The 27,852-nt window shown below is 46.3% G+C and overlaps 1 protein-coding gene and 1 long non-coding RNA gene across 3 annotated transcripts in view; both read right to left on the bottom strand.

Annotated features, from left to right (window-relative positions):
* Nucleotides 1–12,736: 12,736 nt before the first annotated feature.
* Nucleotides 12,737–27,852, bottom strand: part of LMCD1 (LIM and cysteine rich domains 1) — a 58,437-nt gene continuing 43,321 nt past the window's right edge. For both annotated transcript variants that reach the window (XM_043587993.1, XM_043587994.1), the window contains 2 exons: nt 14,120–14,335; nt 12,737–13,395 (listed from right to left, as the gene is read on the bottom strand). In XM_043587993.1, the coding sequence (XP_043443928.1) occupies nt 13,237–13,395; nt 14,120–14,335 (375 nt within the window). In that variant the 3' untranslated portion in view covers nt 12,737–13,236. The remainder of the gene's footprint in view (nt 13,396–14,119; nt 14,336–27,852) is intronic.
* LOC122487466 lies at nt 15,552–27,851 on the bottom strand. The gene is made up of 2 exons (XR_006298389.1): nt 21,391–27,851; nt 15,552–21,141 (listed from the first exon to the last, which is right to left on the bottom strand). It is a non-coding gene; the product is annotated as an uncharacterized LOC122487466 (long non-coding RNA).

Raw genomic sequence — 27,852 nt, 5'->3', positions numbered from 1 at the left:
GATCCCTACGGCACATCATCTCTGAACTGCAGAGACACATTTGCGCCGAGGAGTTAATAACACCTACTCCAGTGTAGGCAAAACCCGAGGCCTGTGGGAGGGTCCCTGGACATGCTCTTTCTAGGCTGCGTTGCTGACAATCACGTCTTCCTATTGAACCACACTGCCATTTTCCCTGTTAAAATTTTCCTTTTCTCCACACTTAATATCTGATGATCTACAATGACACAGACAAGGAAGAGTGAACACAGTTGTGTTGAGCTTGTCTTTCTAGGTGTGGAGGGTGGGGGAGGGAGCCTGTCAGTTTTGGGGACAGACGGGCCTGAGCAAGTCCCCATCAGTTACATGAGGCCAGAATCTTGTTGTCTACTGTTTCGGCGTGAAGGTTGGTCACCTGCAGGTTAGCTCCGGGCCACTTTCATTGCTAGTTTCCTTCCTGACACTGTGGGATAGCAGCCCTGATCTGCTACTTGGAAGACACTGAAACTGGCCTGGCAGCCGGCAGCTCCAGGGCCAATTTACTGCCACAACTGCTTGCTTGTTTAGGAAAAACAAAAGCAGGGAAATTTCCTTTCCTTCTGCTTTTCATCACCCCATGGATTGTTTGGTCAGATTGTCTGCTGTGGCTTCCCACCCCTGTCTATGTCCTTCCTCAAGGAGCTTCCAGAAGCAGCCAGCCTGGCAGCCTAATTGGACACAGAGGGCTTCAGCTCCTGCCTGTTTGTGAAATGGTCATTAGCTGGGATTGAGCCTGATGGTGAGGTCTGGCCTGGAGCTTTCCCCCTGCTTCCTGGGAACCCTGGGGTCTGTGAGGAGACATCAGATGTAGTCATCAGTTTGAGGCATAAGAGGAATGGATGGGGGGGGGGTGTCTCCAGCTCCCCTCCCCCTGCTAATCTTATATTCTACTTCATATACTTCCATGTATTTCATATAGAAGGAAACTGTATAAAATTTCATCAATATTAATGGCTCCAAAATGTGTGAACATGCCTGAGCTAGCCCATTGGGTGCCACTGAAAGAGTGTTCATCTCAAACTGCATGAGGAGAAAGCTGGTATTTTTTCTGGGAACATCAAATAAGCAGGCCCTCCATGAATAGGGCTCTTTCTCGTTTTCACAAGTCTTTCCTATCTGCTATCCCATGTGACTGCAACAATCGTGGGGGGGGGGGTGCCATCACCTCCATTTTACAGGTGTCTCTTGAGGTTTAGAGGGATCTCGTGACTTGCCAGGAAGTAGGAAAGCTCAGAGCCAAGTGCAGCCTCTGCTTCGTAGGCCATTGTTCCCTCTGTTTCATATCTAGAACCCCCAAGGAGAGCTGGGAGCCCCAGCTTCTGAAACGGAACCCTGGCTCAACAAAGCCCTTTGCTAATGAAGTATACAAGAATATGTGCCACCCAAAAGGAGCTAAAGGCCAGTGAGGACAGACGGGTGCCCAAAAAGCTGTTAAAGCAGGGCACAAAAGGAAATCCATGTTTGTAAAGTGAATTTGTATTTGTAAAGCTGTCTTTGTCTCCTGTAATAGAAAGAGAAGGACTCACTAACTCTTATCAGTGGAGAAAGCGTGGACTTAATTCTTCATGACCAACCTCACTAAACAATCCTTCTTTACTTTTCTGGTCCCCTTTCCATAACTTGCCTGTCCTTTCCAGGAGCCCCAAACCCCTTTTCCTTCATTTAGGCCAAGCCCATCTATAAGCCTCACTCATCTGGCCACCTCCTTGAGCCACATTTTTCTTTGCAAACAGCTGTGCATAGGTATGTAATTGTAACTGTTTTTTTTTTCTTTCCTCTTCGTAATCCATCTTTTTTCAGTTTGATTCCTTGGCCCCAGCCAATGAACCTAAGATGCATGCAGGGACAAAGAATTTTTTCCTTCCTTACACTAGTCTGCCAGTGGGGCCCAGATACCAGGGTAGCAGAGGCATGGGTACCACGAGCACAGTGTCAGAATGGTGTCCTAGTGTGTAGGATCCTCAGAAAGATCCTCTAAGTAACAGCTAGGGCTGACCCCTTTGATGGTGAGTTACAGTGTCTGCCCTTTTTCCTCTTTCCTAAACTTTTCCTGCAACACTGCAGCTAGCGTTCACAGAAGGGGAGAACCCAGGTGTCCGGCCTTGAGTTAAGGCAGACATGCTCAATGCTCTTCATCTGCCGTAGAAAGGAAGCCTGATGAGGCAGGCGCCTCTAATGTATTTGTTAGAATAACTCTCTGGACTGCTCCTGCCCAGTTGCCTGCAGATGATTTAGCGTTTTGGAAAAAAAAAAAAAGCCATCTAATTCTAAAGAATTAGAGAAAACAGCTCTCATTATGCATTATAAATGAAACCAACAAGATCCAGATTAGCTCTGTTTCTTATCATTCCTTTCCTTTTGGAGAGTTTCATAGTGTGGAGGATGCCACCTTTGATATAAAACCTTTGCCCAGAACTGGGATTGCCTTTAAACTTTGGGGTGGAAAGAAGTTTCATAGTCAATAATGTCTGACTCCAGAGTGAAATTGGTCCCCAGGCCACTCCTGATCTGTTACTGATGGATGGCCGATGAATGAAGCCCTGTGTGCGTTCCCAGGCAGGGGACTCCTTTGCAAGACAATAGAAAGCAGTCACAGTTTGGGCGAAATCTGGAGGATCTCACTTTAATTGGCAGGTTGACAGGCTAACAACAGCGGAACCGAAGCAGATATGTGTCCCAGGCAGAAGGCACCTTGGACTCTGAACACAGAAGAAAAAATCAAAAGAGGCCAGTGGTGGGCTGCCAGATATATCCTAACTCGATGACCGGGCTTCTCATTAGTTCATAGAAAGTGTCTCAGGAGCCTTATAAACTGCTGTTTTGTTTTTCCAAAATAAGGTGTTTTCATTTGAAGTTGTGGGCATTTCATCTAGATTACTTGGCATTTTCTTCCAGGCCCCTATTTTGAAAAATGCTTTCACTTAAAAAAAAATGCTTTTTAAAAAAATGTGAGTGTAGCATATAGGTGCTCATGAGTCATGGCTCATTCTCTTTCAGACTACGTGGTAATTCAGTATTTGTGATAATTTACTGAATTGATTTCCTTTAGTGAGGTTACACTGGCCATGTATGTTGTGAAAACCCCCTGTGGGGGAGTAGGGTGGGGCTGGAGTGAGAATATAACTTCTGAAAGGAAATGACAACTTTTACTTTTTGAGAGAGAGAGAGAGAGAGAGAGAGAGAGAGAGAGACAGAGAGAAGGGGAGGAGGGGGGAGAGAGAGAGACACCACACACACACACACACACACACACACACACACACGAGAATGGAGGAGGGGCAGAGGGAGGGAGACACAGAATCTGAAGCAGGCTCCAGGCTCTGAGCTGGTAGCACAGAGCCCGACACAGGGCTCGAACTGATGTACCACGAGATCATGACCTGAGTGGAAGTTGGACGCTTAACCAACTGAGCCACCCAGGTGCCCTGGAAATGACAACTTTTAACATCTGCTTCCAACAGAATCCATGCCTTTCATGGACGTAAGCCATACGGTTTTCCGAAGTGGAAAAGCGTGGGTTGCCCTGATTTCGAAATTCAACTTGCATACTCCATCCCATTGCAAACTGAGAAGCCAAGAACACTATGTCCCTGACTAGCTCCTTCTCTGAGGTGGATTTCTTTGTATGAGTCGTTTCCTTACTTGTGGATTTTACCTCACTATGCATACCATTCCCTTAGATAACCACTTTGTAGGGGGCTGTGGGGAGAAACTCTATCAAATTCAATGTATACTGTAATTTAAGATTAATCCCTGTTGTAAGAATGTATTGTTTTCATTTAATGTGTACTTTGGAAGTGAGGATACAAGACACTCAACTTCTGTCTTCCATTTCTACAAGCTCACAGAGGGCAGCAGTTTACTGAGTTTGAAGGATACAAGTTGCATCTTAAACTGTGTTATAAGTCATACTTGGTATAAATAGAGACACCCCCTCCCCTCCATTGTCTAATCAGCTTAGGCAGGGGCCCACTGGCCAAATCAGGCCCACCTCTTGATTTTGTAAATAAAGTTTTATTGGAACCCAGCCACACAAATTTGTTTACATACTGTTTGTGGCTGCTTTCCCACTACAACAGCAGAATTGAGTAGCAGCAGAGGCCATAAGGCTTGCAAAGCCTAAATTATTTATTATCTGGTTCTTAACAGAAAGAGTTAGCTGGCCTCTGGTCTAAGGTTCTGCAGACTTTCCACCCACAGACCATTGTAGCTTACAGGTATGTTTTGCTGGTGTTTTTAAAAAGTGAAGCCAGAAGCAGGTGTACGTGCAACATGGCCCCAGGTGTTGATACTGGGCCTGCTTCGTGCATTACCCTCACTGCCTGGCACTATGGGCACTAGATCCCCATCCCTGGTTAGTGGACTCAGGAAGGGGCCTGACTTTGAATCTGGAGACCTGGCTTGCAGTCTTGCTCCACTTTGAGCTTACTGTGTGACCTTAATAAAGCTACTTCAACTCTCTGGCCTCAGTTTCCCCACATCTCACCTGGCTTCTAACTAGCCCTTTCACCTCTCACATGTTCCAGTCTTGCTGTTCCAACTGTGGTCCTCAGGCCAGCAGCAGTGACCTCACCTAGCACTTTCTAGAAATGCACAGTCTCAGGCCTCAGGCCGAACTTGCTGAATCAGAACCCACATTTTAGCAAGCTCCCAGGTGATTCTCATGAACACTAGGCGTGGGAAGCCCTTCTCTAGAATACCACCTTCCTGATATGATGTTAGCAGCAAACTAAAATAGAGGTGGCTGAGGATTTCAATTTCTGAGTTGTTTTTAGTCCTAGGGTGAGACGCAAAATGCATAATTTTATTAATGTAACATTTCTCTATGCACTTGCTTATGACTTTAGGGGGCCCACTGTGAGTCTGATGGTCAATGGAACCACTCACCATTCTTAAAACATACATGGTACAAATGGAGGTCAGCACCACCTGACTTTGAAATAGCAGTTTGGCTTTACCAGTAAAGAAAGAGTATCTATATTCACAAGAGTGTGTCTGTGTGTGTGTGTGTGTGTGTGTGTGTGCGCGCGTGCATACGTAGTGAAATGCTGAAATGTCTCTCTCAGTGGGGAGGTCATATAGGGGCATTTGCCAGAAGGTCTCAGAGATGAGAAATGAGAAAACTAATGATGATGTTTGCTAATGGACTTTAAGAAACACGCAAGGAATTTTTATTTTGAGTTTTTTTAAGTTTATTTAATTATCTTGACAGAGAGAGAGAGAGAGAACACAAGTTGGGGAAGTACAGAGAGAAAGAGAGAGAGAATCCCAAGCAGGCTCCACACTGTCAGCACAAAGCCCAATGCGGGGCTCGAACTCACAAACCTTGAGATCATGACCTGAGTCAAAGTTAGATGCTTACCTGACTGAGCCACCTGGGTGCCCCACACACAGAATTTTTAAACATATCTGTTTCCAAGAGTAGATTGCATTTGACCTATCTTCCAGGTCCACTGGCCAATAATACAAACAACAACAATAATGGTAAGAGCCAATATTTACTGAGCACTTACTATGTGCCAGGAGCTCTTCTAAATCTTTCAACATGCATGAACCCATTTACTCTTCAGAGCAACCCTATAAGGTAAATACTATTCCTATCCTCATTTTACACTGAAGAGACTTGGGAACGAGTGAACCAATTTATCTAAGGCGACACAGCAGAGTCAGGATTAGAATGGAAGCATCTAGCTCCCCACTGTCAGTGACGATGCTGTGCTGCCAGCCACAGTGCATCTGTTTGGTAGGTGACTGGGAAAGACCAGGCCTGCCAGTGGCCTATGTACAGGGATCCTCGGAGTATCTTGGGAAGGGACACAGGCTGGATTCCACCTGGATGCCCTTATGTCTGAGTAGATGATTATCTGTTATTTGTTACTCTCCTCTGATAGAGTGTGACTCCTTTACAGCAGAAGCCATGTCTCCTTTGTCCACTATTGTATTTCTGATGCCTTAGCACAGTGCTCGGGGCATATGAAATGCTGAGTAAATGCCTGCTGAATAAATGAAAGAAGATGGAATGAGTGAGTGATGGAGAGAGAGAGAGTTGCCAATTGCTTGGAAGACAAATCACAGAGTCTGACGTCAGTGCAGTCTGGTCAAGGGCTGAATCACTAATGCAGCTGGTTGAGATTCTGAACATCTGAAGGAATCACCGAGGGCTTCCTGGAAGAGGGAGTGCTTATGCTGAGTGTGGAAGCAGAGGTGGTGGAAGGGAGACCTTTCAGGTGGGAACAAGTATTAAAAGCGCAGTGTCCACAAGCCCTGGTCCAAGATGTCACAAACACCTCTCCTGCAGGGGGGACCACACAGGCAACGTATTGAACAGACACCTTCCCGCCTGGCTTGGGGCTTTGGCTGGAGCATGATCTTCCGTCCAGCTTTGGCACCAGATGGTCCCCTTGCGTCAGCCAAGGGTACCCGCCGCCTGCTCCTTCTTCCTCTTTCCTTATCAGCTGAAGATGAACTCTGTAGAGCTCTCCTGTCAACTGAAGCACAAACCATTCCCTTGTAGGGCAAAGGCTTGCGATCCTTTGCAACAATATTTCATAATTTATATATTTGATTAAAAACTGGAACCACTGCCAGCAGCCTGAATAATCTAACATATTGGGATCATTAGCTGCTTGTGTCACTCTTCTATTTTAAAACTTTCCATATTTGAACTCCTGGAAGTACATCCTCCACATTTATTAAAGTTTTCCCATAAAAACAGTTTAGTGAGAGTCCATCATCTTTCACAGAATTAAGAGGAAAAAAAAAAGCCACAGTAAAACCCTTCAGACACCTCCTTTAGGGAATACCATTTTATTTAGGCCTTTAAAAACATTTGTCTTTTCTTGCCAGTAATTAAAAAAAATATCAAGACAAATGAGATTTTTAGTGGCCTGATAATTAGTTCAAGATGAGCTTTGTGACTTGGCTTCTATCCTTGCTCTTTGGAGCCTCTCAGGAACCTGCATATTACCCATTCCTCGCACAATCTTAGTCCCTTAGGTTCCTCGGGTTGGTTCTTTTCCAGCTTCTCAGATTGTTCCTTTTCTGTGCTTTGCTCCTGTTGTTTTATCTACCCTTCCTCTCTGTAGAGAACGAGCCAGCTCTACTTTGCCCCACTGGCTCCCCCCTCCACCTCCCCCCCACCCCCACCTGGCTCCTGCTCTAACAGCACCCCCACCATCTCTCTTTCTCTCTCTTTTTTAACAAGGGGCCTGTTTCAGGTGATTTGCTTGTGGCTGTCTTTGTGAATCCCTTACAGTTGGTTGGTTGGCATGTGACTGAGGCATGCCAATCACAATAAGCCAGTCCTCTGGCACAGCCACTGGTTGAGGGATAGGCACGTGACCCACATTGGGCCAATCAGAATAGTTCCCAGGAAGCCCTAGAAAGAGACCGTCCCTTTTCATTGGGCTCACTAGCTCCAGGGGTAAAAGTGACCCTGGCTGCTGCTGGTGGCCATGGCTGCTGCCTAATCCAGGCGAGACTACCTGAGAATGAAGCCAATATGAAGAGAAACAGAGGTGAGAGAGGGAAAGGAAGAAGATTCTTAACTACATTATCAGAACTACTAGATACACTTGTTCCTGAAGCTGGTGCTCCTCTTGAACTTTATGACTAGAAAATAGGGAATGTGAATTCCCTCCAATTTTTGTGTTTGTTTGTTTAAACTGGTTTGGATCGGAGTTTCCTCACTTGCAACAACAGCGTTTTAGATGCTGTTTCTCCTGTCTCCAAGTCCAAATCCTTTCTGTTGTTCAAGAACCAATGTCCCAAACTCAGACCAAAGAAATGCTTTATGCTGATGCCTGTAGTTTCTATTACCAAAGAACAGAGGGAACCAGACCAAGAGATCATTTTGCTTCAAATTAGTAGAATCTGACTGCATGTAAGTAGCAGTTGAGAAAAAGGAGCCAACACACTTCTTGCTTCAATAGCATCACCTCCAATGTTGGCCATTGCACACTTTTGTCTAACTTTCTTGTGTAACTTTTTTTTTTAATTTTTTTTAACGGTTTTTATTTATTTTTGAGACAGGGAGAGACAGAGTATGAACAGGGGAGGGTCAGAGAGAGGGAGACATAGAATCTGAAACAGGCTCCAGGCTCTGAGCTGTCAGCACAGAGCCCGACGCAGGGCTCGAACTCACGGATTGCGAGATCATGACCTGAGCCGAATCATTTCTGCAATCATTGACTGATGCTATTGTGCTATAATTACTGGTTTCTGAAAGCCTTCCTCTATGAACTTCTTGCACTATCTTTGGTTCTCCAATCCTTACTATGGCACCTAGCAACTAAATGCAAGGACAAACAGCCTAGGGCTCTTGGAGGATGCATTGTTGCCAATGGCCCTGGGCTTCAGAAAGAAAGAACATGTGACTCAATCCTGGCCAACAGGGCTTCTCCACTGGGGAGCTGCTTAGAAAAGTTTTCTTCCTTAATGGAAAGAGACGTTCTGGAAAAAAAAAAGCCCTGTATTTATATATATATATATATATATATATATAATTTCAAACTTACAAAACAAGTTTCAAGAAGACATTGTTTTTCCCTTGAACCATGTGAGGGTGTGGCTGACACAATGCCCCATCACCCCTGGGTATTTTAGCGTCTAATTCCCATGAACAGAAACATTCTCCTACATAACCACTAAACAACCATCAAAATCAGAAACTAACACTCTACCATCTACTCCTCAGATGCAAGTTTCAGCGATTGTACCAATAATATCTTTCACTACAAAAAGATCCAGTCCAGGATTATGCATTCCAGTTTAGTTACCTTGTCTCTTCAGTGCTCTGTAATTTTGAAGTGTTTCTTGTTCTTTCCTTGACATTTATGACCTTGACATCTAAGAAGTCTGCTTATTGAATATAAGGTCCATCAAATTGGGTGTCTAATATTCTCTCATAATTAGATTCAGGCTATGCATTTTTGGTGGGAATGCCATGAAAGCGAAGCTGGTTTCTTTTCACTGTGCCCTATAGGATGATACGAGATTTTTATTTGTTCTATTAGGTGTTGCTATTAATTTTCAACACTTGATTAAGCTAGGTTTTTCCTTTGTAAAATAACTCTTTTCCCCTTTGTATTAAATGAGTATTTTGTGGGAAGGTGCGGGCCTATCTTGGAGATGCTACGGGTTCAGTTCCGGACCACTCAATAAAGGGAATATCACAAATAAAGTGAGGCAAATGAATTTTTTGGTTTCCCAGTGCACATAAAAATTATGTTTATACTATACTGTAGTAAGCATGTAATAACAATATGTCTAAAAACAACGTACGTACCTTAATTAAAAACACTTTATTGCTAAAAAGTGGTAACGGTAACTATCATCTGAGCTTTCAGCAAGTGAAAATCATTGATCACAGATCACCACAACAAATATAATAATAATGCAAAATTTTGACATATTAAGGAAATTACCAAAAGGTGACCCAGAGGCAGGAAGTGAGCCAATACAATTGGAAAAATGGTATCGGTGGATTTGCTCAATAAAGGATTGCCACAAACCTTCGATCTGTAAAAGAATCATAGTATCTGTGAAATGCAATAAAGCAGAGTGACGTGAAATGAGATACGCTTCTCTTTGACACTATGTTCATATCCCGTTCCTCATCAAAATGCCACCCACTCGCTCTTAGTATCCATTGATGTTTCTTGACTGAGTTAATTATTATTACGTAGCATGAGTGATTGACTCACTGGGTTATCACAGTTTGGCTCCACAGGTCTGCATTCAAATGCAAAAAGTTACACAAGAGGGGCGCCTGGGTGGCTCAGTCGGTTAAGCAGCCGACTTCGGCTCAGGTCATGATCTCGCAATCCGTGAGTTCGAGCCCTGCGTCGGGCTCTGTGCTGACAGCTCAGACTGGATGCTTTTGAGCACACAGAGGAACCTAAAACACCCCTGAGGGGAGGGTGAGGCCAGGGAAGTCTTCCTAGAGAAAGACAGTGATGGGAACAGTGGCTGACTTTTTTGCTGAATGGGGGGGGGGGGGTAGTTAACATTGTAGCCTTTTAAAGCCTACCTCCTTCCAGTTCTACTACAGAACTGCCACTCAGCTCTGGTGGTCCCTTGGAAAAGGCAGCAGTTGAACACAGCGTGGGGAACTCCCAGAAGAGGGAATAGCTTGAGTGATGGTGCAGAGGTGGAGAAAGCATGAAGCAGGGGCCTGCAAACTTTTCACCAGGCCTCTGAATGGGGAGCAGGAAGCCAAGGTGGTTTGGGGCCGGAGAAATTAAGAAGCTTGATTGCAAGCCTAAGAAGTTTTGATTTTCTTCTAGGTATGCAACAGGGAGCCCCTGTTTTACAGGAGGCCTGTGTTTCTGAGCAGTTCATCTGGGTAGTGTGTGGAGAGGGTGAGTTCAGGTAGGGAGACTCACTAGGACACTATTGTCAGTCTCGGCTAAAATCGTTCAAGGAGAAATAAGGCCTCAGTGATGGAGGGAAAGCCGTGACAGTGACCTATCTGACAGGAAAGGAGTGTCAGAGAGGATTCAGGTATTCCAATAGCAAGCGTGAGGTATTGTTAGTAGACATGGGGAAGGCAGGAGGATGCTCTGGGTGATATCTGGTAGGGTCTACTGGGGGACATCACTCCTGCCCACAATGATGTGGACAAAGATACCAGGACAAAATCAGTCAGGTATCATGCTGGGGTTTCAGCAGAGGAGAGAGCGTGTATCCAATAATCTCTCTATCCAGTCATCACTACCCCTGCTTAAAACTCTTTGAAGGTTCCCCATTGCTCTTAGGAGAGACTGGTCTTTTCCACTGCCCACAAAATTGGTGCAACTCTTATGCCTCACATCTCTGTATGTACCACACTAGTCTTCTGTAAGCCCCACTCATGGGCCATGGTCACCACTGTATCTTCAACACTAATATATAGGTACTGAATAAACTGATGCTACTTCAGCCACAGGACCTTTGCACATGCCACCCATTTATTTATCCTTAACCATCTTCCTTTCCCTCTTTGGCTGCTCAGAATTTACTCACCCTTTAGATCTCAGTTCAAGTATCACTTTTCCAGGAGCACCTCTCCTGACTAGGTCCAATCTCTTTTATATTCTTTTTTTTTTTTTTTTTCAACGTTTATTTATTTTTGGGACAGAGAGAGACAGAGCATGAACGGGGGAGGGGCAGAGAGAGAGGGAGACACAGAATCGGAAACAGGCTCCAGGCTCCGAGCCATCAGCCCAGAGCCTGACGCGGGGCTCAAACTCACGGACCGCGAGATCGTGACCTGGCTGAAGTCGGACGCTTAACCGACTGCGCCACCCAGGCGCCCCTCTTTTATATTCTTTATAGAGACATGTTCCTCCCCTTTTTATAATTTTACATTGACTTGTAGGAATATTTGCCTAAGGCCATTTCCCCCACAGACTGTAAAGTCCAGGAGGCAGGGGTATTGTGCTTTCTATGAACACTGTCTCCTGTACTCAGGTTGCTTAATGGAACTCTGTAATGCCCAGTGGATATTTGCAGAATGAATGAGTGAGTGAGTGAGTGAGTGAATGAAAGAGTGAATATTCCATTGGTGCCTCTGGGAAGGGATTGAGAAGCAAGTAAAGGTGCTTGAGTAGCACCTTACAGGACAGATAGAATTTCAACAGATGGTGTTGGCCTTCAAGTAACCAGCACAGAACTGGGAAAAGCTCAGAAGAGGGCTTGGCCAGAGGCAGTGGGTGAATGTCTAGGAGAAACAGGGAAATGGAAATCAAGAGAAATGAAGGGTTCCAAGGCCAAAAAGACAATTAAGCCAAATCTTGGAAGGATTCAAATGTAAGGGTGAGGACTTGGTTCTTAACTTGGAGACACCAGGGAGCCAGGCAGGGTGGGTGAGGATGATGACACAGCCCAAGCTTCTCTCTGGGGGGCGGACGGACACAACAGGGTAGCAGGTGACTGGAGCAAGGAGCTGGGAACAGAAAACCACCTCAGGAGGCAATTGCAAAAGCTTCGGTCAAACTTGCAAGGTCAGGGTATTGTAGGTAAGAGATGAGCAGAGTGAAATTCGGGTGGGGAAATGAAAGAAACTTGGCAACACATGGGAAATTTGAGAAAGAAGGAAAGCCATGGGTGACCGAGCTGTGAGCTCCTAAGCCTCATGTCTTTTTTTGTCTCTGTTTCCCCAGTAGAGAAAGAGATTCCTTTTGTTAGATGTTGTGCAAAGGAAACTAATCTGGGAGCTGCAAATGCTCAGAGGTCATAAAAAGAGAGAAAATCTGGCCCAAAGACCTGTTCTATTTGGCTCATTCTGTGCTGAGTTGGCAACGTTTAGAAGAAGAGAGATTTCGCATAAACATCCTATATTTCTTCAAGACTGCCCTCACTGGTCACCATGTCCCCCGGGGCACCCATTGGCCGAGCTCAGGTAGCCCTGTGTGGCTGCTCCCCAACACTCCACCTGGTCTCACTCTCAGAGGGGTTCGCTCATTCCCTGCGAGGGCAGCCGATCAGCTCCTGGAGGCTGCTTTTTGATGTACCGTAAACCATGACATGTCCCATCACTGATCTGGGGGTTCCTGGAATGGGGGTCCAGGGGTTCTGCCTTGAGCACCTGTGCTCACAAAGAAATCTGACGAGATGCGGTTGGCAAGGAGGCGCAGCACTTCTGTGCCTTCTGCCACCACCAGCACTCAGGACCGAGGGGCTAAACGGGTGCCATGCAATCACCGCCATGGTGTAAATGACTAGATCAGGGCATAGATGGACTTCATCAGACTTTTATTGAATACGTTCATCATGCCAAAAACATCTTTTTTTATTTCAAATTCAAATTCCATTTGAAAAAGGAGGCCACAAATGACTGTTGGGATCCCAGCCAGCTCCTGGAGGAGCCCCCACGTTCGTGAGAAAGCACACACATCCGACAGCTACGTGATTTGATCACTCAGAACTGCATTTTGGGAAACTCGTAGAGATCCCTTGCAGGATGCCAGTTGTGTCTGTAGTCGGTGGCTGGGAAACAACAACGTAACCCCATTCTTAGACCTCTCGGAACATCGCTGGCTTTAAAACTATTGACTCTCAAGGATCTACCAGCCTAGAATATGTGTGTGTACGTGTGCATATATATATTCCCACTGAAAAAAATCACTGGTTTTGTTGCCTGCTGGCCGTCACATCGGACCCTTAGAATGACCTCAGCACCCCTGGCTCTCCTCCTTGGTGGGATCCTGTGGATTCCGGCTGTGGCCGGGCAGCCCTTCAGGAGCGTTTGGACTTGCTACAGGTTGGGCACAGCAGCTGGCCCTTGGTGATGATGTATGCCCGGCCGCTCAGCTGCTGCTCACAGCCTTCACACACGAAGTGCTTTCGGTGCCAGGCCAGGTCTTCCACACGTTGGTAGTCCTCGGAGAATATGATCTGGGGAGGGGAGCAGAGACAGTGCGCCAGTCAGGTTCTGTCCCTTGTGGAGACAGGGCATCGAGGACAAGTTGCAGAATGGTGGTTCCTCCTCCCCCATTCGGGTCTCGACCTTCAAATGCGTCAGTGGAGGAATGGGACACAAACCTCAGGCAGTAAGTACTGTTATCTGCACAGGTCATAATTGTCTCTTAGCTTGTTAGATGGAAAACAAAATTCTCTGCCGTAGGCAAGTTTTACTTAGCTAGCTAGCAGCCATGATACTCTTTGGCCCGAATCCAAAGCCCAGCTTTGTTCTGAGATGGGATTACATATCCCGGTGAAGACAGACCAACAATAGCTAAGTGGCCAATGGCCAGTCTTCACCAGCAAGGTCACACAGGGTCACTGGGGCTTTGAATAAATAACACTTCTTTTTTTTTAAGTTCATTTTATTTTGAGAGAGACAGAGCGTGCAAGCATGCAAGCGGGGGGGGGGGGGGGGGGGGGCGGAGAGGGAGAAAAAGAATCCCAAGCAGGCTCTGCATGGACAGTGCAGTGCAGAGCCTGGCGTGGGGCTCAAACCCACAAACCGTGAGATCGTGACCTGAGCTGAAACCGAGAGTCGGGCGCTTAACTGACTGAGCCACCCAGGCGCCCCACACACTTTGGAATATGTATATGTATGCTGAGGAATCCCTGAGGCTCAGAAAGAATTCAGAAAGAGCAGAACAGCTCTTCTCACCTCATCGCAGCCAGAGCACCGGGGCCGTATGCTCTCGCAGTAATGGCGGCCACACCAGGGGGCACCGTCCTTCCAGAAGTAGATGAGGTCCACCAGTGGCTCCGAGCACTTGGCACACACAAAGCAGGTGGGGTGCCACTGCTTGCTGTAGCCTGCCCTGTCTGAGTAGACCACAGGGCTGTCCACAGGGGCCACTCCCTTGCAGAGCTCACAGACCTAGAAGGGGAGGAGGACACCAGGGATATAAGGTGGTCAGGAGAGCATAGTGACATGGGTTTGAGCTTCAGCTCATCTCTTTCCTTCCTGAGGGCCCTCCAGCAAGTTACTAAACCTCTCTGTTCCTCAGTTTTCTCATCTTCAAACCTACCTCATAGGTTGCTGTGGGGACGAATTAGTTAGTTGTTTAGCTCAGTGAGTCTCAAACTTTTTATTCTCAGGACCCTTTATATTCTTACAAATTATTAAGAACCCCAAAGAATTTTTGTTCATATGGGTAACAGCTGTTGGGATTTACCAAAAGAAAAATTAAAACTGAATAAAAACTTGAATAACTATTTGTTGATTCATTTAAAATAATAAACCGACATGTTAATATAAATATTTGTAATTGAAAATAACTGTAGGGGCACTTGGATGTCTCAGTTGGTTAAGTGTCCAACTCTACATTTTGGCTCAGGTCATGATTTCATGGTTCACGGGATCAAGCCCCATGTCGGGCTCTGTGCTGACAGCTTGGAGCCTGCTTGGGACCCTCTCTCTCCCTCTCTCTCTGCTCTCTCCCGCATGTGCACATGCTCTTTCTCTCTCCAAACAAATAAATAAACGCTAAAAAAAAAAAAAAAAGCTCCATTTTCCCCAGACAGAAAAATTTAGTGAGAAGAGTGGCATTGCTTTATATCTTTGCAAATCTCTTTAATGACGAGCTCAATGAAGGACTGCTGGATTCTTGTAACCGTTGTAGCTTTTTGTCTTTTGTGTTATGTTGCTTTCTTTGAAATATATGAAAAAAATCTGACCTCACCCTGCTATGGAGTTAGAAAAGGAATGGAGGAGTATTTTAATAGCCTTTCCAGATAACTGTGGATATTCTTCCTTGATACTAAATCAAAATGGGACAAGTGGTAGTTTCTCAAAAGTCAATGGGGAATCTGAACCATATCAATTAACCTTTCATCCTGCTTACATTAAAACCCACTGGACCACCTTGCACTTTGAATGGATCTTTTACCCACGTGTAATTATTATTTTTTTTTTTTGAGGGACTGAGTAGGGGAGGGGCAGAGAGAGAAGGAGAATCCCAAGCAGGCTCCAAGCTGTCAGCGCACAGCCCAACTCTAGGCTCAAACTCAGGAACCGTGAGATCATGACCTGAGCCGAAGCTGGGTGGTTAACCAACTGAGCCACCCAGGTGTTCTGTATAATTATTTTTTTAAATGAACTTTACATTTTGAAACAGTTCTAGATTTACAGAAAAATTGTGAAGATAGTACAGAGAGTTATTTGCCCCACACCTAATTTCCTCTGTTCTTAACATCTTAAAGTGATATACTTGTCACAATTAATTAACCAATATTGATATGCTATTATTAAGTAAAGTCCCAACTTTATTCAGATGTTCTTAGATTTTCCTAATGTCCTTTTTCTATTCTAGGATCCTACATCACATTTAGTCCTCATGTCCCTTAGGCTTCTTTTGCCTGTGACTTCTCAGACTTCTTTTGTTTTTGACGACTTTGACAGTTTGGAGGAGTACTGGTCAGGTGGACCTCAACTGGGATTTGTCTGATGTTATTGTCATGATTACATTGGGAGAAAAACCACAGAGGTTAATTGCTATTCTCCTGACATACTTTCCAGAGTACATATGTAATCCATCAAATCTTTTGAGTCATTTTGGAGTTATTTCCAGCTCCTCAAAATTCCGATGATGATGATGATGATGGCAGTGGCTATCATTTCTTAAAGACAGGTCTACATCCAGCGTTATGCTCAGGATTTTGCACTCCTTACAGAAGCCCTGGAGAGATATTCCCCCTTCTAGGTTTAGCTCCCTTTTAAGGAAATCATTATTTCCCTCCAGACTTGGCAAAACTGTGTTTCAGAGAGTTTCAGTGGTTGTTCATTAATATACAGATGATAGGAGGCAAAGCTGGGATTTGAACATGGGCCAAGCCTGACCCCAAAGCCAAGGTTCTTTCTACTATACTGTGTGTAGGTGTCCATAAACTGCAGCCACACCAAACCCTGATGCTCCCTGTACTCATAAGACCCACTGGCTAAGAACAGATTTTATGTTTGAGCTCCAATTCACTGAAATGTTTTCTCCCAAAAAAGAACTTCATTTTCCCCATTAGTAGACCTGTATTAAGGACTGAATTGTGTGCCTGCCGCCAATTCATATGTTAAAGTCCTAACTCTCACTGTGACTGTATGTGGCTACAAGACCAGGTAATTAAGGTTAAATGAAGTCATAAGGATGGGACCCTAATCCGACAGGACTGGTGTCCTTACCAGAAGACTAGGCACCAATCAACTTCTCTCCCACCCTGTGTGCACACAGAGGAAAGGTCCTGTGAAGACACAGGGAGAAGGCAGCTATGTACAAGCCAGGAAGAGGGGCTTCATCAGAAACCCACCACACCAGCACTTTGATCTTGGACTTCCAGCCTCCAGAATTATGATAATAAATTTCTGCTATTTAAGCCACCCAGTCTGTGGTGTTATGTTATGGTGGTCTGAGATGACCAATGTAACCTGTATTACAAAAACCTGTATTTATATTATTAGATTGTGAATTTGAGAAATGGAAAACTGTGGAAATTTGTTTTCCCTCTTGTTACATAAAGTACCTACATGATATCATCAGTTTTGGCTCTGGGCCTACAACACCTAAAATATTTACCATTTGGCCTCCATGAGAAAATGTTTGCAGATCCCGGCTTTAGACGAGGACTCTAAGCTTACCAAGCACCAATTATGTGTCAGCCAAACTAGAAATTTCGTCCTGCCATGCAGACATGAGTAGGCATAAGTTAAGAGCCTAGACACTTGGCATTCTTAAGTTATATAGTTTAATTACATTCTTAATATATATTCTTGCATATGAAGAAAAAATAAAAGCTACGATGACAAAAAATAGGGAAAGAAAACCAGACCACAAAGAATGCCCATGTACTGACAGGGGTCCCTGAGCACAGTAGTTGTTGAATGAATGTCTACATAAAAAATATGCTTGGCTAATGGATCCGGACAGCTTGACAATGTTCCTTAGAATGTGCTGGACTTGTTGTTTCAGTTATGCCCACAAGAATGAACGGTGTGAGTCCTTCACCGCAATGAAAACCCTGGTCCTCTGCACGTGACTGAGTCCCAGCTCCCATGGAGCTCATCAGAGGTCTTAAACCAAAAACAAGTGATGAATCATCATTTACTTATTTTCACCATCCCTTCAGCACAGCCAGGACGTGTAAACTATTTGGCAAGTGTCATGTGAGTACCAAGTGAGTTTTCTGTCCGCCTGGCTTTCTAAATTTCATGGGACGAAATTTCCAGCCCTTTTCGTCCAGCAAAGAAGGGACTTGGGGTCAATCCACCACCTTGGCTGGGTATCACTGTGGTACACCAGTGGGGCTCCCAACTCCAGATTTCCAGATGTTGCTTAACACGGAAGCAGAGGAAGGGAAAGAGATAGAAATGCGGCGGAGTATGGGGAGCATCTGAAAGCACCCACAACCCACAGAAGGCAACGGAGGGCTGGGAGGTCAGAGGGGCAGTCTGGGTGGCTGTGAGCCTAGGTTATGGCTGAGATCTCTGGAGGTAATGGGGGGCCATTACTGGTTCTTGAGGCTGGAAGGGCTGTGTTTGGTTTGCACTGGAAGGAGATAGTTGTAGTGGCAGAGGCAGCATGGAGAAGGGAGGGAGAGTCATGCTCGCAGAGCTTGGTCCCGACCTTCCCCCACCACATCTAGAAGTGCTGTCTTAAGCACCTCCCTCAGTGAGGAGTGGCCCTTCCCTCATTGTTCCCTCAGCATCCCTGGCTCCTGGCCTCGTTATTACCAGTAGCCAGCCCTTTTTAAAGCAAACAGTGTCACTGCCATTTTATGAAAACAAGATGTCCGAGTAATGAGCCCTGTCAGCATGTGTCAGGAACAAATTTCCTCCCTTGGCCTCTGAGCTATTTTCTGTGTTCCTTTCCCTGTCTGACAGTGTCCTGGATAGTAGATCTGACAGTGTGCTGGCTCTGTCAGCCTGGTGGCCCCTCAGCCACCAGGGGCAGGCTGGCAACCAAGAGTCCGAACGCCCCCTCGCCTGCTTGGCTCCTAGGATCCTTGCCTTGCCTTTCTCTGCACAAACTTATTCTCCAACAATCCTTGGTACTGAAGTGGACAATTTCTAAATTGCAGTAGGTAGCTGAGAGTGGGGCTGGCTGCGTGACCTTGGACAAGTTACCCAACCTCTCTGTGCCTTAGTTTTTTCACCCATCAAGTGAGGATACCAATAATATTAACAATGTCATAGAGCTGTTGCATGGATTAAATGCGATAATAGAGTTAATGGACTTTATAAGGGCTCAGTAATAATTAGCTAAAATCTCTGGTTATCCGTACCCCAGCTCTCTTTATAGATGAGAGACCTGTGGCCCGGAGGGGTTAAGTCCCTTTCCCAAGATGACAAAGACATATTGGAGGCAGGATGAGCTTTAGGTTTGGAGGCCTGAGGTTCCTTTCCATAACACCATGATCATGTAGGTTGGCAGGAAGTGTCTTTTCCCACTGATGAGCTTTGTACTTTCCCATCTCCATTGTCTCCATCTGTGCATGGCCAGAGAATAGGGTTCTGGGAATTGTATCGTCCATCACTACCCCAGACTCGGCTACAATCAGTCCTCTCCCCCAAACCGCCCCCTGTAAGACCCTGGTTCTCAGACTGAAGTCTGCACCAATACCCCCCAGAGGGCTTCTTAAAACAGACTGCTGTGCCCCACACCCACAGTGTCTGATTCGGATAGGTCTGGGATGGGGTGCAGGAATCTGCAAGCTCTGGGGGATGCTGGTGTAGTCAGGGGACCCACTTTGAGAACCACTGCCACACAGAGTTTAAAAATGACCTTAAAAATAAGCTCAGCAAAAATGATATCATCAACTCTGTTCAGTTATAGCAAACGCCAGTTTGAATTCCTGGGATGCTTAAATTCTACACAATTTTTAAGAAAGCCCAGTGTGGTCATTCCCAGGCTACTTCCCCCGTGAAGGAGATAGTGTGGCCAAGTACAAGTCCCTTGGGACTATGTTAAAAAGCATACAGAAGAACACTTATCATTAGCATATCAGTTGGTTCTTATTCATACTCTCAACCATCTAAAATCAGAGCTTGCTCATGAGAATCTTTCTAACATTTGCCACATAACTTAGTTTGCAGACCACTTCCCCCTGGGAGGAGGGGGGAGTGGCCCAAATCTTTCACAGGTGGAACAGGTATGAAGTTTCTCCTTATGACCCTGAAGTTTTGCCCTGTCCCTGCTCAAATGGCGAGAGATTCTTAATGAAAAAGGTCTAAATGAAAGGATTTGAAAATTCTATACTTTGGGCCTTTGTAATCTGTAAAAAAAACAAAAACAAAAAACAAACAAAAAATGCCTGGTTTGAGAAAGCTGAGGAACATTTCAGATTTGGCTACTTCAGAAGCTAAGACCCTGCAGGGTTGGGGTTCTTTTGGTCATGGTGTGTGGAAATGTTGTTGGCAAATTCTTGGACACTCCTCCATCCAATGGGGTATCTAAGTCCCTTCCTTTGATTGTGGTCCCTCCTTAATGACTTGCTTCTATTGAACAGAGTGTAGTGGGAGGGATGTTACAGATGCCTGTGGTAGGGCATAAAAGACAGCACACCTTTCACTGGGATCTCTCTCTATACACACACCTTGGGAGCCCTGGGAGGACAGGAAAGAAATTGCGAGACCTCTATGCCAGGGCGACTTTGTGGAGAAACCACACAGAGAGCAACAGGCCCAAAGACCCCCTCCCTGGCTGGTCCAACCCAGCTGTTTGTGTCTTCCCAGCACTGAAGCCAGACCACCGAGACAGCCCCCAGCCTATAGGCTGCTCCAAATGATGCCACGTGGGCAGAGACAAGATATCCCCACTGAACCTTGCCCACATTGCTGATTTCTGAGCAAGACAGATGTTCTTTCTTTAAGCCTCTCCACCTTTGGGTGGTTGGATATGCAACATTAGGTGATGAGAACATCCAATGTGAGTACACAGAATTCAGACTTCTGGAATGGGAGTAACCTAGACACAAAGTGTTTTAGGCAACAGTATATTAGGGACAGTGGCCAAAGGTTACATGGCCAAAGACCTGTCTCTAAGGACCGAGTTGTGTTGGCCTTCAGAGCAGGATCAGCAGATGTGGAGAACCCTCTCCAGCAATAATCTCTCTGCTGGGGTTGCCAGAAGCTCTGTCCCAATAATTCTGTTCTTTTCTGGAAGGCTCTTATCCAAAGGCCTACTCAGTCTAAACCCAGAGTGCCTTGTGAAAATCTCACTATTACAATACAGTAAATATTAACACAAGGGCCTTGAATTCAGGCACTGGGTTCTTTCCAACACAAATACTCAACAATTTATTTATAAACAGCCTCTCCCCATTTCCTCTTATGGTGATTATTCGCCATCTTTGCTTTGCAGCCTCATGTATCCCAGAGGTTTTTTTTTTTTTTTTTCTCATTTTCTTTCCTTTTTCAGCCCAGTGTCATTTCTGGTATCTTTAGACTCTTGTGTTCTGTTCCTCCACACTGTCATCTTCCTGAGACTCCTCACAGTACAGACTGGGCAGGCTGGGTGCAGTGGTTAGGGTGAGGGGCTTTGGGATAAGATCTGTACCATTGCTCCATCACTGATAAGCCCTGAGACAAATCACCCACCTCCCTGAGCCTCAGTTTCCTCACTTGTAACATATGACAGGCCCTGGCTTATGGGAGATGCTTTACACATGGCGGTCCCTGTTGTTGGCCAACGATTTCACCTCATGCTTCTTTTTTTTTTTTTTTTTTTTTAATTTTTTTCAACGTTTATTTATTTTTTTGGGACAGAGAGAGACAGAGCATGAACGGGGGAGGGGCAGAGAGAGAGGGAGACACAGAATCGGAAACAGGCTCCAGGCTCTGAGCCATCAGCCCAGAGCCTGACGCGGGGCTCGAACCCACGGACCGTGAGATCGTGACCTGGTTGAAGTCGGACGCTTAACCGACTGCGCCACCCAGGCGCCCCTCACCTCATGCTTCTTCTTGGGGCAGACGATTGAACATGAGCCTCTGTGCCAAGCAAAGTCACATGTTAGGCATCTCTAACTGAATCCCTCTCACTGGTTACCTGATGAAGGGGGAACACGGAGCCAGGAAGGCTTCATAAATGCTACTCTCAGAGAAGAGAGACCGTCAGCCTGGGGTGTTCTCAACTCCAGCTTTGACAAGTGTGTGGGCAAGAGCTGGCTTCCCACCAAGGACATTGCAGAGTAGGAAGAAGCCTTATATGTGGTCATCTTGTCACAGTGGTCATGCACGTGCCTGCAGCTGCATGGGGTGCTATGGAAAAAGGAGGTTCCATCATCTGTGGTGTTTGTGGGGTTTGGGGTAAGTTCCAGTTCTGCCTTAACCGCTCACAAGCTAGATGACTAGAAAAAGGGGAAATTATATTTTGTAGGAGAATTCTTAGGATTCAGTTGAAAAAAAACAAAACTAGGTAAAGCCTTTGGCACAAGTGCTGGGCACAATCTAGGTAGTCAAGGAATGGCAGATGACATCATTATCATCATTATTCATTAACCTGCATTAGCAAAATGAAATTGAATAAAACCAAAGTAATTCATAAAAAGCTAATAAAAATCATGTTTTACAGTTGTGCTAGTTCTGGGGTGAGCAAACTACATCTGTGGGCCAAACCTAGCCCACTGCTTGTTTTTGCAAATAAAGTTTTATTCGCACACAGCCATGGTCATCTGTTAGATATTGTCTATGGCTGCATTAGTGCTACAACAACAGAGGGAGTAGTTGTGAAAGAGACCATGTGGCTTGCAAAGCCTAAAATATTTAGTATCTGCCTTTTACAGAAAAAAAGTTGCCAGCTCCTGTTTTAGTCAATGGAATATTATGCAGCCCACTCCAGGAAAAAAAAAAAAAAAACCAACTTGTGAAGTCTCTGTGGCAACATGGAAATATATTTATAGCATAAAAAAGTGGGATGAAGGGAATTTTCAGTGGAAAAAAATTCCTTTAATGTCATTAAAATATCTCCACTGTAAAGAAGGAGGGAGGCAGATGTTGAGCAGCCTGGTAACCATGGTGATTTTTCCTGCTGCTTCCCTGGGCCTTTTACCCTCTGTCCTCCAGCTCAGACAGGGCTCAGGACTGGCGGTGGGGCAGTGGTTTCAAATTCCCAGAGAGGGGCCGGGCAGGAAAGCCAGCCTGCCGAGCCCACAAGCCAAACATCTGCTGCACAAAGATTTGGAAGTCCCTTGCCCACAAATATGTCCCTTGTTGGGGCAGGAGTTGGGCTGAGCAGCCAGATGCTGTAAGTTTCCATCTGAGAGGCAGGCCTCAGTGGGCGGGGTGCTGTGGGGAAGGGGCTGGGTGAGGGGCACCCAGCAGTGATGGTAAATTACTAACGGGTGGAGATTACATTGAATGCTATGTTCTGGCTTCCTTTCCCCTTTCTTCAGTTACAAGTTTGGGGTGTAGGGAAGGGAGGAAATTCCATGCCCAGGAAATCCGCACATTTCATTTCTGAGAAAATACCAAGTAAGCATTCTAAATGCAGGGAAATGGTTTGGTGGGGCTGTTAACAATCAGAGCATTGAGGTCATTGACCTCGCAGCCCAGGCGCTCATAGATTCCATCCAGGTGGGAAAGGTGGGGCGTGGAAGGCCTGGAAAGTGGATATGGGGCTCTGCCATTCTCCAGGGAATGTTCCAGATTGCTGGAGTTGGCAGATCCCTGGCCATGGAGCTCTCTGAAGCCCCCCAAACCCATGAAAACCCATGGTGGGTGGGATTGGGGTGTAATGGGCGAGGCCTTCCATTGTTCTTGGCATGCCTACAAGAGGCCCCCAGATTCTTCACTGAACTGGGCTGTGGGTGACTCCAAACTCTGGCTCAACCAGCAAACATAAACACACACACCTTTGTGGAGTTGTCCTCACCCATCCAGGGCCCCACCCCAGGACCGCTCAGACTCCTCAGGACTGGTGACTAACAAGGATCTGGGATGGAATCCCAGCCCCACCTCTCATCAGCAAGCCTTTTAAGTTCTCTGCTGCAGGTTTCACAGCTGTGAAATGGGTATGAACAACTCCAGCCTCTGCCAGTAGTTGTTAGGAGGACTCAAAGACATGAGTGAGCCTGCTGTGAACAGTCCCCTTCCCACCTGCCCCCCTTCCTTGCCAACACACACACGGTGGGGCAAGTAAAGGAGAGAGGGGGAGACATTAAATATTTGGGGTTTTTAATTGGCCTCACTGATTTAAAGGGCACACTTGTGGGGTGACAGTGGCTGAGTTAGCATCTGGGATTTTTCACTGCGGTGTTTCCTCACAAAGACAGGTGCCTCTGACAGCATTTCCCATGGTGTCCTGCCTCTCTTAAGCTCAGTGTAATAATGACTCTTTAGGGCTGCTCTGAGGTGGGCAAGGGCAGCCACAGCTCCTGGGTTCTCTTCTCAGGTGAGCCTCAGCTGATGTTAGGTTGCCCTATCCCGTCAAGGGGTGGGTGTGCAGGCCTGGAGTTGGAAAGCTGGGGTACACATCTGCGAACTGTACCCGGATCTAAGGACTGCACAGCCCCAGCCATACGGGTGAGTTGAGCTCAGAGGGTGCTGTTCCCACACTCTGGCTAGACCTCTGTTATACATGTGGCCTCACCCCTAACTCAGCTCAAGGGGCCCATTTCCACATGGACAAGGTGGAAAAGGCTTTTGGCAGTAATTCTCCTCTGGTCTGGAGAACCCTTTCCTCTGAGCACATTTTGGTGGAGGGGCTTGGTGAAGACTCAACAGCCTGATCCTGTCGTAGCTCGGGTCCCAAGGTCTCTGAGGAAGGACAGCACTGTAACGGGCTGACAGCAGATTGATGGAGCCGTGCCAGCTCCGAGGAGAAACGCCCTGCAGTGTAGACGGAGCCGTGCCAGCTCATAGAAGTGCCCTGCAGCATAGGCTGATTGTGGCTCCGTGAAAAGGGAGCTGGTGGCCTCAGGCTGCTGAGTAGTGTGGTTGGGTGTGGTGTAATGCAGTGTGTGATGCCCTGCCTGTGTTTCCCGAACTCCCTGTGGGTCCTTAAAGGAAGATTCCTATGTAGCGTCCTCAGAGCTGGACTCCCTAAGCCAGGAGGCCTAAAACATCTATAGAATGCCCTGTTGTCTTCTCCGATCCTCACCATATGCCAATTTAATGATATTATTTTTCCTCGGCTTATATGTAAAATTATTTTTATACTTTTTTTAGCAGTGGTTCTCAAAGTGTGGTCCCCAGACCAATGTCAGCATCAACCCGGGTGTTCATTAGAATAGCTGATTCTCTGGCCCCATCTGTTCCTAGTAAGCAGGGAGCTCTAGGGTGGGGCCCAGTCCTCTGGATTTTAGCCAGCCTTTCAGGTGATTTTAGTTTGAGAACCACAGCCACAACCTGCTGGAAGCTCTCAGAAGTCCTACCTCAAAGAAACCCACTTAGTTTTGGTTACTCTAATGTCTCCCAAACTTACATGGCCATGTAACCCCTTTAGGATCTAATATCCATTAGCTATCGGAGGAACAAGCTTTGGGCGACAGGAAAGATGGACTTGGGGACTGATGGGGGGTTGGTTCAAATCCCACAGCTTTTCTTCAAGTCATTGGGTGGTTGGGGGCTTTAAATCAGACCCTCTAGTTCTTAGCGCTGCCCTTGGTTCAGAGAAAGCCAAATCGTAGCTGCTAACTATAGTAATAATGATCACTCTTAGGATGACAAACAATATTATGTCACCAAGATCATTCTAGGAAAATGTGTTTCACGTGTTCTTTCTTTTGCCCATTTTTTTTTCTCATAAATCACCGCTTGGATTTGGGGCATCAGTCTGAGTTCTACAATTTCCTCCCCATATCTGGGTTCTCAAATTGAATGCCCTGACCATTTCTGGCAAAGTCCACTGTCCTCATCAGGGGAGCAAAAATCAGGCTTCCTGCCTGATGCTTGGCTCTAGTAACTGTCCTACACTTCCCTTTTATGAGAAACAGAAGGGACACAGCACACAGGATGGCCAGCACCCACGTCCACTTGACTTGGCCACTGACTAGGGTAAGGCAGAACAAATTTGGGGTTGCTGGGGACACACTGTCTATGGACTGGCAGGCTATCTAGCTACCTTTATAGGATTTGCTCCCTGGCTTCTAGGAGATAAACAGGGAGTCAATAAAAGCACCCAGCCTTCTTTCTTCCTGGAACAGATAATAAGCAGGGTTTTATAACTCAGCATCATGTAGTTGGCAAAGTATCGGATCCAGGTTCTACTCCTTAGAAACTGTGGAACCTTGGAAAAGTTACCTACCCTCTAGAATCTCTGATTCCATACCTGTCAAATGGGGTTGGTGAAATTCACCCTACTAGGCAGCTGGGTGAGTTAAACAAAGACTCTGAAAGAGTAGGCATGGCATCTGGCACACAGCAGGTGCTTAATAAATGTGAACTTGGATCTCATCATCCTCTGGGGCAAAATGGTCATCTAAACTGTCCCCATCGTTAGAGGCTCTATTTAGTCTGAATATTCACTGATTCATCCATTTGTTCATTCATTCATGGTTCACATATTTATTGAGCACCTACTATCTATATCAATGGCACCTGCTGAAGATACAGAGATGAAAAAGAAACCCACAGCACCTAGAGGTGACATGAACACATGATGTACAGGCAGGGATCCACTAGTTACATAACTAGTTATCCAATCAAGATTGGGGGTAGGATAAGGAAGGAGAAGGCCATTTTCCCTAGTCAGCCCAGCCCAACCACCACGGGCTTCCTTCAAATTCTGTTTTTGGTCTGGTCTGATTGTTTAAATGCTTCCAAACTGTCAGAACTACTTCCTAAAGTTGACGATAGGCAGGGGCTCAGGATCTCAGGCCATCTTTGCCCCACTTCCATGCTGTACAAATATGTGGGGCTGAGTCAAGGATAAAATAGCGTATCTCTCCTGGGAATGGCAATTGGGAAATGTCGCAACAACTTAAAGAGATTGCCTTCCAACTTGGAATTATGCAGTATTTATGCTTTAAGGACAGATAACTATTTGGATATAGGGCTGGATGGGGAGGACACTAGTTTATGAAACACTAACTGGATCTAATTTTTTTTTTTAAGTCCCTGGGACATGGATTCTTCGTCGGAAATGGGTCTTTTCAACACCATCGCCAAACCTGTGGTAAGGAAAATAAGTTTTGTTCTTTTGACTTAGAGTTCTCAGATTGACTGTGTGCGGCCATAGTTCACTGGACGGTAATCCCAAATGAATGTGCCAACAAATGGGAGTTGGACATTCAGGACACAGGTTTTGGATGGCAAGTTTGAGTCACTGCAGGCAGGAAAGAGCCTGGCCCTTTCTGAATGTAGTGACAACATCACCAGGGCTGGCATTTCCCTGGGCGGTCCGGCTCACACGGGCGACTGCCAGCCTGTTACCAGCAAGGCAGGTTATTTGCTTGAGAGCTCCACGTATTGGGACATTTATCTCCAAATAACAATTAGAGGCAGCTGAAGTCACTTGGCTAACTGGGGCAGAGGGCAAAAGGTAGACGGGAGCCAGAGGCCGTGAAACAGCAAACATCAGCCCTCTGTGGTACCCGTCTCCAGCTAGTTCTTTATACCTCCTGTGGGGCAGATGAAGACAAAGCCATCCATGAGGTTTTCACCTCCCGGACACTCTACCTTCTTCATTTTCTCTCAAATAGCCTCCAGTCCCTCACTCCCTTACAGAACATCTTCCACATTCTGCTAGAGGGCGCCTTCCCAAGCACAGCTCAGATCCTGTGATAGCTCCCGCTGAAACCTGCCATAGCTGCTGGTGGCCCTCAGAGTGAAGTCCTACATCCATGGTATTCTCCAGTGTGGGGACGGTGTCCTCCACTTGTTTGATTTCCTGGGGCTTGGCAGACAGCACAGGCTGGTTGATACTTGGGTGATGAATGGATGGAAGGCTTGCCTCTTCAGGAAGTGTGCCCCTGCTGACCCTGCCAGCGTCGTGTCCCCATGCCCCCCAGCACACCACGCTCTCAGGCACATGGGACTTTGTTCAATCCTCTGGCTCCACCGTGCTCTCTGGAACTTAGGGTTGTTTTGCCCAAGCTTGCCTCTTTAAGACGGCCTGGGTCTTCCCTGCCAAGCCTGAATTCATCCTAGTCATTTCTCCTGGCCAGGCTGGGCCTCAGCTCCTCCTCCAAGCCCACCCTCACCTCAAGCAAGGTTAGATGCCCTTTCTCTAAGCCGTGACAGTTTGGTAGCCTGTGACCTCCACTGGACGAGTAGCCTCTCAAGCACAGTGACCTTGTGTTATTTTCCACAGGATAATGCCTGGCACAGAGTAACTGAGCACCAAACAGCCGCTGGCGACATGAATGTGTGAAATGAATGTTGGAATGAGGGGCAAGAGCCTGGAGCTGGGGCCCTGCCTGTGCAAGCCCTGGGCCTGGTTTTTTCAGCCAGACCTGGAGGCACGGCAGACA

Source organism: Prionailurus bengalensis, chromosome A2 (genome assembly GCF_016509475.1).
Source record: "Prionailurus bengalensis isolate Pbe53 chromosome A2, Fcat_Pben_1.1_paternal_pri, whole genome shotgun sequence".
Taxonomy (NCBI): Eukaryota; Metazoa; Chordata; class Mammalia; order Carnivora; family Felidae; genus Prionailurus; species Prionailurus bengalensis.
Note: the sequence above shows the minus strand (reverse complement) of the source record. Positions and strands in the feature narration are given on the sequence as shown.